This window comes from Cariama cristata, unplaced genomic scaffold (genome assembly GCF_000690535.1).
Source record: "Cariama cristata isolate BGI_N322 unplaced genomic scaffold, ASM69053v1 scaffold42189, whole genome shotgun sequence".
NCBI lineage: Eukaryota > Metazoa > Chordata > Aves > Cariamiformes > Cariamidae > Cariama > Cariama cristata.
In genome coordinates this window covers 15,152-27,507 of record NW_009634959.1, presented here as the reverse complement: position 1 = coordinate 27,507, position 12,356 = coordinate 15,152, and the positions used below count along the sequence as shown (strand labels likewise).

The 12,356-nt window shown below is 36.4% G+C and overlaps 1 protein-coding gene across 1 annotated transcript in view; it reads left to right on the top strand.

Annotated features, from left to right (window-relative positions):
* Positions 1-299: 299 nt before the first annotated feature.
* ADSSL1 (adenylosuccinate synthase like 1) overlaps positions 300-12,356 on the top strand; it is a gene marked incomplete at its 5' end in the record, with an annotated part of 13,425 nt that continues 1,368 nt past the window's right edge. Inside the window, 11 exons of the mRNA XM_009707312.1 lie at positions 300-402; positions 1,851-1,913; positions 2,705-2,755; positions 3,010-3,076; positions 4,339-4,446; positions 4,801-4,882; positions 5,795-5,921; positions 7,119-7,273; positions 8,465-8,589; positions 10,579-10,676; positions 11,805-11,954. Coding sequence (XP_009705614.1) covers positions 300-402; positions 1,851-1,913; positions 2,705-2,755; positions 3,010-3,076; positions 4,339-4,446; positions 4,801-4,882; positions 5,795-5,921; positions 7,119-7,273; positions 8,465-8,589; positions 10,579-10,676; positions 11,805-11,954 — 1,129 coding nt within the window. The remainder of the gene's footprint in view (positions 403-1,850; positions 1,914-2,704; positions 2,756-3,009; positions 3,077-4,338; positions 4,447-4,800; positions 4,883-5,794; positions 5,922-7,118; positions 7,274-8,464; positions 8,590-10,578; positions 10,677-11,804; positions 11,955-12,356) is intronic.

Here is a 12,356-nt window from a genome sequence, read left to right as displayed (position 1 = left end):
ACAGAAAGCTTCAGTTCTCTTCTAGCTTCTGCCACCACTCTTGCATTTACTCTTGCTCTGCCCCAGTCCTGCCTTGACACCGTGGTATCATTCTGCTTTGTAATTCTGCACAGTTCTGAAGTCCTTCAGCCCCCTAATTGTCCTGTCTGAGCCCTTTTTACAATGCTACAACATCTCAAGAAACTGTGACCTAAGACATGAATGTATAAATAAAAAAAGATGATCTTGTCAAATCATCTGATGAAAGTTTAGAGTGGTAGTATAAGCCATTAATCTTCAGATGTTTCTTTCTTTTGCAGGGTGGGAATAATGCAGGCCATACTGTGGTTGTCGATGGGAAAGAATATGATTTTCACCTGTTTCCTAGCGGCATCATTAATCCAAAGGCAATTTCTTTTATTGGTAAGACAATTTTGGAACTTACTAAATAAAATAACATTATATGATGGGTAGCTGGAACCATATTTTATAGTAGCAAGCAAAGAAAAACATGTAGGTGACTGTCAGTCAGTTTTGCTTTAGCTTCAGCTGTTTGACTTTTATTTCACTGCTGCTTTAACATGAAGAATTATTCTACTTTCAGTGTCAGTTTAGTTTCTGCTACTAGAAAACTGAAAGTAATAACCCCCTCTTTCTGTCATGTTACTCTTTCTTACACTTTATGGGACAAGTTTGGATCCCACCCTCTACTTGCACACTCCTTTTGTACTTTCAGAAGTATATATGCTATTCTTTGAGGACACAAAACCCAGCACTTAGGGTAAATAAATAATATAATTTACCTCTGGCATCTCTTTACTGACTTTCCAAAAATAGGTGCCAAGATACAGGGCTCTGCTTGGAAGGTTATCATCCAGTCTCCTTTTTGTTCACATTATCAGCTGTTTAAGGTGATGTTGTGTTTCACTGTAAAGATACTCAATGCAGATGGCATCATAAAAAAGTTTACATTGCTCACTGGACACGAAATTCATATTTAAATGGTAGGCAAATTTAAGGCTTTAACTTGTCCAAAATTATGATTCTTTCCGACAGAAAAAATGGATACAGAATGTGCAAGAAACAAGTGTAAGTTTTAGTGAGTCACGGAGTTTCAGTTTTGTTCCATTTGATAATTTCTGAATGGATGATTGAAATACGTGAAACGTATTTTTTTTCTCTCTGCTAAATATGGTGTATTGTCTTGCTTTCTGATTTACTCCCTTGTTAGTTAGTAAAGACTATAACTTAAGTTATCCTAAATTTAGGCTGAGACAGGCTCTTGCATATATTTCTGATGTTCCCAAGAAGGAAGCAGCAACTGTTTCCAACCCACTACACCACTAATCCATGTCGCATCGGTAATGCTCTGTATTGCTAGTGGATTCTATACTGTACCTCAAAAGCAGGGAGAAGGCATTGTTAATGTATTACAGCACTAGTTTGAGCTGAGTTTAAAACAAATAGGTGAATATCGAAGAAAATTTAAATATTGTCACACAGATTTGTCGGTGTTGTAAGGCCACGGACTTCTTTGAGCTTTTACCAGTAAGCAACTGAGGCTGAAGTCGTGGTTCAAAGTCCACCACAAAGTCAGACAAGAATCCACTTACCACTGCTGGCTTCGGAGCAGGCCCAGCATTCACATCTGAAACAAGCGAGCTCTGTTTTTTCTGATTTTAGCAGGCTTGTAGCTGCTTAGCCAAAATGAGGATTTATCCAAAAAGTTCTCAAGGTCACTTTATGAGAAATGTGAGAAACTAGTCTTACTTTTTAAATAAAATTTGAAACAGCAAGTGTTTACATGCCTTGCATCCTAAGAATGAGTATTTTATTTCTTGCTTTAAAATAAATCATTTATGTTCCCAAAGGTAATGGAGTGGTTATACATTTACCAGGCCTGTTTGAAGAAGCTGAAAAGAATGAAAAGAAAGGTTTGTATCGAGTAATTTTTAACCTTTCTTTATATTCACAGCCAGGTTGAGGGTGTTTTTAAGCCTTTGTTTCTGGCAATAAATAGTCAGTGCAATAACATTCTGGATTTTGAATAAGGAGGAAAACAGTATTTAAAATGTTGAATTGTGTTGTTGTCTCCAGACAGATTTTCAAAAGCAATCTTTTCATGGGTTTTCAGGGAGTTTTATGGTATTTGATACCACATTAGATAGAAAATAAAATCCTAAAGTGTGTGGCAAAACTCCCTTTGACCTCAAAATGAGATGATTTAAGTCAGAGTTTCTGCATCCCCATTTCTGTACCCAAGTATAAACTCAGCTGGTTCTGCTTTGAGCAAGGCTTTGGACCAGGTGACCTTCTAAGGTCCCTTACATCTTAAATTGTTTTATGATTCTATATATGTAAATTCTCTATTTTCTGAGGCACAAATTGAGTTTTAAGTGATTTATCGTATAGTGAGTTGAACAAGAATCTTTACTTAAAATAAGAATTGTGTGTAAGCCACAGCGTTTTGGTATTAGGAAGAAGTAGTGATTATTTTTGTCCATAGCAAAATAAGAAAGTTGAAAAAATAAAAAATGAGAAAAGTTTATTAACTAAAGCATTGCTGCTATTTGATATTCACTTATGGTTTATCCATTTTGTCTACAGTCTTCTTAATAAGAAGCTGTATAAACTAGAAGAAAGACATAGAAAAAGTAAAAGCAAATCTCGAAGTTTGACCAATGAACGCAGCTGAAATTTTACTTTTCTTTATATCTTCTGACAGGTTTAAAAGATTGGGAGAAAAGACTGATTATATCAGATAGAGCACATATCGGTAAGTGATGATTGAAGGGGGAAAAAACTCAGAAATGATTGTTTGGTTCATGGTACTAAACGACATCATTACTCCACAGAGCAGTCATGTATTTGATCTAATACGGCTTCTTTATGTGTTGTGTATCTGAACCATAATAATGGACTTTGTATCCACTAAAAAGTGATGTTTTACATGTTTTCCATATGTCTGTGATTTAAAGAATGGTTTTCTCCTTTGGTCTCCCACTATGTCTATTTGATTTTCCATTGCAGTGTTTGACTTTCACCAGGCTGTAGATGGGCTTCAGGAAGTGCAACGTCAAGCACAAGAAGGAAAAAAGTAAATATTTTCAGCATCTTCATTTCATTAATAATTATGCAAATTTGAAAAATTGATGTAATTTTGGAAAACAGAAATGCAACGTATCTCTAAAGAGCCTTGCTGATGTTACTAATTCTGCAACTCTGTTCTGCTCCTGCTTATGTTAGTGAACAAGCTCTGAGGTATCACTGAAAACGCAGGGTATGAATTCTTACATATTTCCATTTTTGTTTTCTCTGCAACATACAGAGATATTTTGAAATTCCTACCAAATCCTCAAAACTAATTTCTGTTAAAATGATGCTTCCTGTCCACTTTGTTATCAAAATAGTGCTGCTCTTTTGAATCGGGTTTGAAGTGTTGGTGCGATTAGGTTCCACTTACTGTATATTCACTTATACTTCATGGAAATACTAGTTTCTGTTTTAATTTTAATCTTACATTATAGCACAGTATGTAACTATTCATACTTCATTATTCTGGTTTCTGAAAGAACAATGGTTTACGTGAACACACTGTATTTTCCTCTCTGTTAGTCTTTTAGTTTTTGATCCCATTGGACAATTTCAGCCAAACTTAACATACAAATAGATACTCAAAATCACTGTATTTCTGAAATGCATGTGAAAATAGGCATATGGTTAGGGAAGGAGTTTCATTTTTATCCTCATCAAGGTAAAGGCTGCAACAGTTCATAGGGACAGAGATTATATGAATAATGCCAAAGCCATAGGAAGCCAGTTTGATCACTCACAGAACTGGTTGTTGTTTACAACTCTAGACAGTGCTGCAAGTGTGAAAATGTGAAAATGGCATTTGTTTCCTATTGTTTGTGGTAAGGGATGTAGTAGTACCACAGGATAGTATAGTAACCATTATTACTGTTTAATGTATGTATATACCCACATAGTTTTAACTAAGCCTGTCTCAGCCAGACTCAAGGCTTAGTGCTTTACTGCATACCATGAATATTGGCAATTTTAATGCAAATCCACTGAAGCAAGGAAGTTACTATATATTTATTATTATAGAACTTTAGTCTGTTCTTATGTCTCAGATCATCTGCCCAGCATATGGTATATTGAAGAACTTTAACAAAATTACTTGTCATGTGGTGCTTAGGGACATGGTTTAGTGGTGGACTTGGCCATGCTAGGTTTACGGTTGGACTCAGTGATCTCAAAGGTCCTTTCCAACCTAAATGTTTCTATGATTCTACTTATCCTAAAGCATATTTTTGCGTATATTTATACATGTTGGGGGGATTTCTTTTTAATTAGTATTGGCACAACAAAGAAGGGGATTGGACCAACATATTCTTCCAAAGCTGCACGAACAGGCCTTCGAATTTGTGACCTTCTTTCTGACTTTGATGAATTTTCTTCAAGGTACGACCATTTTCGTTTCTAAATATTATGTTAGAGTGATATATTTTGACTGACAGATTTGCTTTTAAGGAGGTGTTTTTAAATATGTGTCTGAATTTTGTATATAAATTGTATAGAAGGAGAAGAAAACTAGAAAGAATGTCTGTATGTTTTCTGTACTTCACAGAGTTTCTTGTCATTTAAAACGTAATTTTGTACATTGGGAAATGCACTGGTTGGGGTATTGAAGTTCTGGCTATTTTCTCCCTATAGCGCTAGTATATACTGTGTATAATATAAGTTCGGTTCTTGCCAAAGGTTCTACGAACAATAAGTCAGAGTGTTCTTCATAGATACGATTTCAATGTTTTACAGATTTAAAAATCTGGCACAACAATACAAGTCAATGTTTCCCACATTGGAAATAGATGTAGAAGGACAACTGAAAAAACTAAAGGTAAGGATTTGACACTTCTAATATTTATTCCATTTCAGGGAAAGTATAGAAGAAAACAGTGATATTTATTTTCATTTAAAAAGTAAAAACAAAGCGTACCGGAACTACTACTTTTTAAACTAATGAATTCTTTTAAATGAAAAATGCATCTCTTCATTCTTATAAAACTTTTTAATAAGTAGTAGCTATGCTTTATAATAGAATGTTCTCTTATTATGGGCATTAAAATAAATTTTGATGATTTAATTCTCCTATAGTATTTTACTTTTTTGACTTAAAATAACCATTGTATTAAAGCAGCCGAGAGAACGCAGGGTGACACTTGCAGTTAGCAGTCTCCAGCCATGACTGATCTAGTCTGTCTGAGAGACTTCCATGCTTATTGAAGAATTGTTTGTGGAAGCTGTGTTTCAAGATCCTGGTGTTACAAGAAAAATGTCTTTTTATAAATAAATACAGAAGAGCCACTAGTAAAACATCTTCTTTCATGAATATGTAAGAAAAGAGGATGCTAAAAAAATCTCTTACCTTTCGTAGTGTTGTTTTTTTTTTTTCTTTTGGAGCTTGCACTGTTTCTAAGTCCCGCTCTCGGTGTGTCTAGACTATAGACACACTGTATAGAGACTATGGCAATAAAATGAGGTAGGTGTACAACATCTCTGTGAATAGAAATGGTACAGAAATCATGGCATTCTAATACGATAACAAGTCATGTTTTCTTATGTGAGTGGTTCAATACATTGATTTGTTCTCGATGGAATATAAGCTATGGTTGTATTTTTCAGGTAAAGCACGGTTATTGAGGCTGACGTGTTAGGGTTATCTGTATGTTTCATGTTTCAAAAGTGAACGCAGTGTTCCCTGCTTCCAGCCATTGTCTGGGGAAGTTGACATTTCTACTCAAATTTGCAGGGGTATGCTGAAAAAATAAGACCCATGGTTCGAGATGGTGTGTATTTTATGTATGAAGCTCTTCATGGCTCCCCAAAGAAGATTCTTGTTGAAGGAGCCAATGCAGCATTACTTGATATTGACTTTGGTAAGTTAAATTCTAAACTGAATTTAACTCCTAAGAGATTAATTTTATTTTGATTTGCATTTATATCAGCTTTGCAAACAGCAGGAAAATACAGAAACAGAATAGTCTTTCCATTAATAGGAACAGATCTCCCAAAAGTAAAGCACAGTAAGCCAGAGACTGTATCATTAACAGGATTACATGCTTAGGGTTTAAATACTGATTTTTACTGAAGTTTATTCCAGTAGAGTTGAAGTTTCACACCAGATATTCTTGTCTTTATGACTTCTAAATGTGTGTGTACATTGCCATACATTCCAGGCACTCATTGCAGTGCTGCTGATAGAATTCCTCCACGGTGGAGGGAGGATTAAACTGGTAACCTGTCAGGCAAGCTTTTTCGGTTGATCTCTGCTCTGCTGTCTTACCAAAAGTCTAAATAAACCACTTAGGTCTCCATGAAGATGAAATTAAGAACTGGAGAGATTCTTCGATCCAGAGTCAGTGTAGAGATCATGGATAACCTCTTAAGACTTAGAAAAACTGCTGTAGATACTCAGAGCTACTTGTGTAGAGCATTGGGAATGTCAGACTATGACCTTTACACCAGGCTCTCAGTATGTAGCAGAAATACTTTCTCTGATACACAGGACAGTGAAAAAAGCTTTACACAGCAGCAGCATCCTATTATAGATCCAGTGCCTAATGGAAGTAGCATTGCAATGTTTTTTAATTTCTCCCTTGTGGGCAATCCCCAGTGAAAGCTGCAAAGGATGAATGCAGAAAAGCTTACACATTGGAACAGGAAGCACATACTTGATACCTCCTTAACTATAAGAAAGTAGTATATTTTTTTTATTTGTTTGTGTGAACTTCTTGCTCACTAATAATATACTTACACAAATTGCCAGGATGTCGGCTATTTCAGTGGAAAAATATCCTTCATTTTGAGGGGTTTCTGTGGAGCTTTAGAAATCTAAATACATGTTACTCACTACAGGAGGAAGCAGTTTGGGGAAGAACAGCTTAATTTGTTCTCTTAAAAGCAAAATGGGGACATGTAGTAAAAAGATTTTGCCCCGCTCTTTTGCTGCTGTTTCAGTTTAGCTTTAAAGCCAAGCATACAGATGAAAACTTCCTTACAAGTCATAAAGGAAAATCAGTCTTTGTTTCTTATCATTGCTGAAACAGGGTTATCCTGTTGTGTTTTTCTGACAGGCACGTATCCTTTCGTGACTTCATCGAACTGCACCGTAGGTGGTGTATGCACTGGACTTGGTGTTCCTCCCCAGCATGTTGGTGATGTGTATGGTGTGGTGAAGGCGTATACTACTCGGGTGGGAATTGGAGCCTTTCCCACTGAGCAGATTAATGTAGGTTTAATGTTACAAAATGCAGTATATACAGTTGCCAAAAAATAAGGTCAATGGAATGGGCTAAGGGTACACCAATGATAAATAAGCACCATAATAATAATGCCAAGCAATTGCACTCACAAAGAGAGGAGAATTTCATTATAAACTTAAGATATTTTTTATCAGAGGAGAGAAACATGAGTGTGATGATGTTATATTACAGTGACCACACTTCTGTTGTAATGAATGATGTGAAAACAGATTTCATCATTTTATGTAATATAATTAGGTGCATTTCAGTGGTGAGAGTTTGTTGTAGACTGGAACTGTCAGTGCATCACAAGAAATCTTACATTACAGGATACAACATCTGTGCTTAACAGACTGTGTTCTGTGTGATTTATAGAATAAGTGTGGTGTGTGCATCAGCCAGTCATACGCAAACTGATCAATAAAAAGAAGGGGAGAGATTTTGCTTCTTTAAACTGTCTTCTTAGTTTCATTATCAAGAAACTAGAAAGCTCAGGGTATTGATTATGAGTTGTTATGCACACAGCAATCTCTAGGTCAGTGATCCGAATCTAATTTAAGGATTTAGTCACTAAAATCCGTTCTCTAATGTCTCAAAGGAATTGGTGATATCCTTTTGTTTTATGAATCATAAGCATATAATTTCTTTCTTCTTCATTTTTAACTCATTATGAATGCTGCCAACCCAAAGGGAACAGCTGGCAGTCTTGTACTGTGGTGGAACCTAGGAGCCCCCTAAGCATGGTGAGGGAGTCTATTAACCTAGACATTGTACGAGCATTGATCTTGTCCCAGGCATTTACAGTCTTGCCCTCAAAAACAATAGATTCCAAAAGACCAGATGAAAAAGTAAACACAGACAAAATTAAAAACAGGGCTGAATTGTCATGGAAATCTTCCCATCAGATGAACAAAGAAGAAAAGTGTTTCCTTGGAACATGAAATAGTCATAAGAGATAAGTATTTTGGAAATGCTAGTGATTGAAATACAAAAATCCTGTGCATGAAGTATTATTCTCCACCTTAGCCCCTCCTAATAAAACTTACTTTTTTCTTTTTTGCTTACAAAAAAGACTTGAACAACTATATTTTTCTTGCTCTTCATCTATATTTGTTTATATTTGTTTTCCTGCTATTTTTCAGTGAAATACAGTCAGCATTCTTTCTGTCTTCTTTTAGGAAATTGGAGATCTTTTACAGTCCCGTGGCCATGAATGGGGAGTAACTACAGGCAGAAAGAGACGCTGTGGCTGGTTAGATCTTGTCATTTTGAAATATGCTCATATGATCAACGGATTCACTGCGTAAGCATCACAGATTTTGCGCTACATTTGGAAGTGATAATTTTGCACTTCGCTGATTAAATATGTAGGTAACATTAATGTAAGTCCAGTAAAGTGTTACATTTTAAGCAATAAAATAATTCACAATGGGTAACTGAGAATTGTCTTAGTGCTAATAATATTCTAGTTCCTTTGACTTTTTTTTTCAAATCAAGTGATTTTACAACATCATAGCAGTGATTTTTTTCATGTATATTTTCACTTTGCTTACATCAGATGGCCAGTGTAGATTGGATCAGTATATCAGTTTTCTAACAGTTGCTCCAGTATTCTTGATCCAGTGCTTTCATATTGACTTACGTCATGATCTGAAACCCACTGGTTTTGAGCTTTGGTTGACTCTAGTGGATCATACTTGTAGAACCAATTCTGCATCACTTGGAACCACTACCTCTTTAAGTGAAATAGGTGGGATGACACAAAGTGTTCAGCAACTGGCACAGCTTTCATTCCGGTCCTGACAAGTTCATTTATTTACAAAGATGTAGTCTAATGAATTCTAATAATGTATGATAAATTCTGTTTTTAATGGGCTGAGATTTATTTTCTTTGGGACTGAGCGACTTACTTGGTTGAGAAATTGTTTTGTAATTCAAAATATATATTAAATTTATATTTTAAAGGAAAAGTGGCTGTTTAAAGGAACTATTCAAGACTATAATGCCATCAAGCTAGCTTTTGTCTAATGCTAAAATGCTAGTAACTATCACAAGCCATTAGTTTATAACTAATTGCCACTTGTTTCATTACAGTTTTGTTCATATAAAGTGTAGACTTACTCCTGCATTCAGGCAAACTTGTTCATATAGGCAAACACATGACGCTGGGCATTTTAATGTCCTATAAACTGAGACTTAACTGAATATTGTTTATGCTACTAATGTGACAAAGGAACAGTGATCTTTGTTCATTAATTTATCAGAAGAGTTTTTAAACTTTTTTTTTTTACTTGGATTTATATTTTGCTTTAACTTACACAGATCTAGTTTATGTGGAAGTAGTATTAGGAAGGCATTATCTTTCCTTCCATTTCAGTTCTGTACAATTAACTGCACTTCTGTCAACAAAACTATGTCATCTCTGGTAACTGTGACAGTTAAAAAACACAGGGAGATAAAAACTTAAAAAAAAAGTTGAAGAACTGGCTCTATGCTGCTTATTTCCCAAAAGGTCTTTTCATTTAATCATTGCATTCATCATACACTTCCTGAGCACATCTAGCATGGACTATTATGCGCATACCTGTCTAAATCCTTAGCTCCTCATATTTTTACCAAGCAAGGTCTGGCATGTTGTTTCTAGAGAAACGCAGTTTTATTCTGATTAGTGAATACTATAGTGTCTTCTTGAGGTTCCATTTTTGTGTTCCAGTGCATTCATTCACAAGATGAAAAAGGTTCATTAAACTGACAACCCTGATAGCACAGCCCAGGCACTGGAAGTCCAGCTGGGATCCTTCCTACGAAACTGTATACGTGATCTTAGTAGGCAGATTATGCTTGTGAAGTCTGTTTTAAAAGTGTATCTTAGTAAGTAAGTCCATCTTATAGTTGTTGTGAATCAGTAGGAGTAACAGAAATAATCACTAGTAGTGATGTGAATGACATGCCGACATAGTCACCCAAACCAAGTCCATTAAGTGCTACTTTACATAGCTTGCATTTTCATGCACTAAGCTGAACACTGTGCACCTGTATGTACAGCCAAGCATTTCGAAATGTGTCTTAGTAACTCAGTCATGTATTCATCCCAGAGGCGTGAATTCAATTAACAATGTTAATAGTTTAATGTATTTCTGTATTTCTGCTTGCTGGGTTGCCTGAGCTGGATTTGTGAATACAAAACTAGAAGGGGGCGGGGGGGGGGGGGGGGGGGAGGGGAAGACAGATGGAAAGTACTAAAGAGGAGATTCATCATGTGTGTAACTCTAACCAATGTTTTTCTGTACAGTTTGGCATTAACAAAACTGGATATTCTTGATGTCCTTGATGAAATTAAAATTGGTGTTGCTTACAAATTGGGTGGAAAAAGAATTCCGTATTTTCCAGGTATGTTGTTCATGTTCTATGTTCATTTTTCTCTTTCTTGCCTGTTAAGTCACTCCTGTTGGGAAAGACTTTTTGCTTTTTAAAGTTGGGCTCGATTTCTTTTTTGCTAGACTTTCTGTAGAAATTTGCGGAACTATAGTATCAATATGAAGACTGCTGTATCAGTACATTAGCATTTTCCATTCACCTTGCATCTGTGTGTATGATGACAAGAAGTTCAGAGGAAATTAAATCTTGTGTTAGGACCTCTATGTCTTGTACCATTAGAGTTTTTTATTGGCAACACCAGGGATCTGAAAGTCATCAGGACTCAAGTCAGTGATTGTATATAACTGGCAACAGCCTTTAATGAAGTAAAGCAAAAATAAAAGCAGTGCTTAAGCTGTGCAAAAATGAGATGGATACAAACAGAATAAAGCTGCTCATTGTATACCATCGTATAACTCTAGTTAACAGCAACACCACTGCGGTTAATAAAAATATATCTTGCCTCTCAATATGATTCATGCTACATTAATGATGTTTTCAAGATACCTGTAACGGTCTGTGCCAATATGACGGGTTGGTTCTGTTGAGATGGAGGATTCTGGAGGCACAGGGAGGGCTGGCAGCAGCCAGCTTTCCTACCACTAATGGCAGTTCCTGGCTGTGGACACAGTGAGAATTCCAGTGGCAAAAAGCTTGCAGACATCTAGGGTTTTTTTAGCAAGCCTGATTTAACCCTGTTCCATAAAGATAAGAAAGTTTGAGACGGAAGTGCCTTGTCTACAGGACGACTTCTATTTTGTTATCTGCAAATCTGAATCAAAAAGTGGAACTACTGTAAACTTCCAATAATTTGTTTCCTCAAAATTAGTACTGTAGTCTTCTGACAACATAGAGTGCATCCTACAGTTTTTAGAAGAGGAAACTGGATTCCTGGATCCTCTTGAATCAGAGTTATCTTCCTAAGTGACAGAAATTAATCTAAATTAAGAATGAATGAATGAACCAACCAGTAGGAATTCTGTTTTTTCATATGTCAGATTTTAAATGTTGTCAAAAGACTTTGTTGGTCAAGAACCATAGCTGTGTTCGTTTACGGTGGAACAGCTACAATCAATGGTGACAAAAATTGTTCTCCCACAGCTAATCAGGAGATACTACAGAAGGTGGAAGTAGAGTATGAAACAATGCCTGGGTGGAAAACTGACACAACTGGTGCACGAAAATGGGAGGACCTCCCACCCAAGGCCCAGAATTACATCCGCTGTGTGGAAAACCATGTTGGAGTGCCAGGTAAATCTTTCTGTAGTGTATATATGAGGACACCACGGCAGGCAGGAACAGCTATGTAAAAGTACTCAATTCATTAGTCAGGGGGTGGCTTGATTTGGGCAGGAGGCCATGGAGGTACCTGTGGTTGGGCTGATGGTGGGAAATGATGGCTTGCCAAGAAGCAGCAAAGGGTGGTGTTCTGCAGGCAGGTCTGCAGTGTTGCAGAGAGCTCCAAGCTGTTGCTGACAAGGATTTAACCAGAGGAAAGATAAACGTGTATTGTTCTTGGCAAACTGCCGCCTTCTGTCAGTGAAGACTTGGGGATCTGTGCACCGTGCTTCGCTACATAGTTAGTCTAATGTCCTAATCTCTTCCTTCCACTGTACTTCATGCACTGCATCCCTGTTTGAACATAGACTTCTC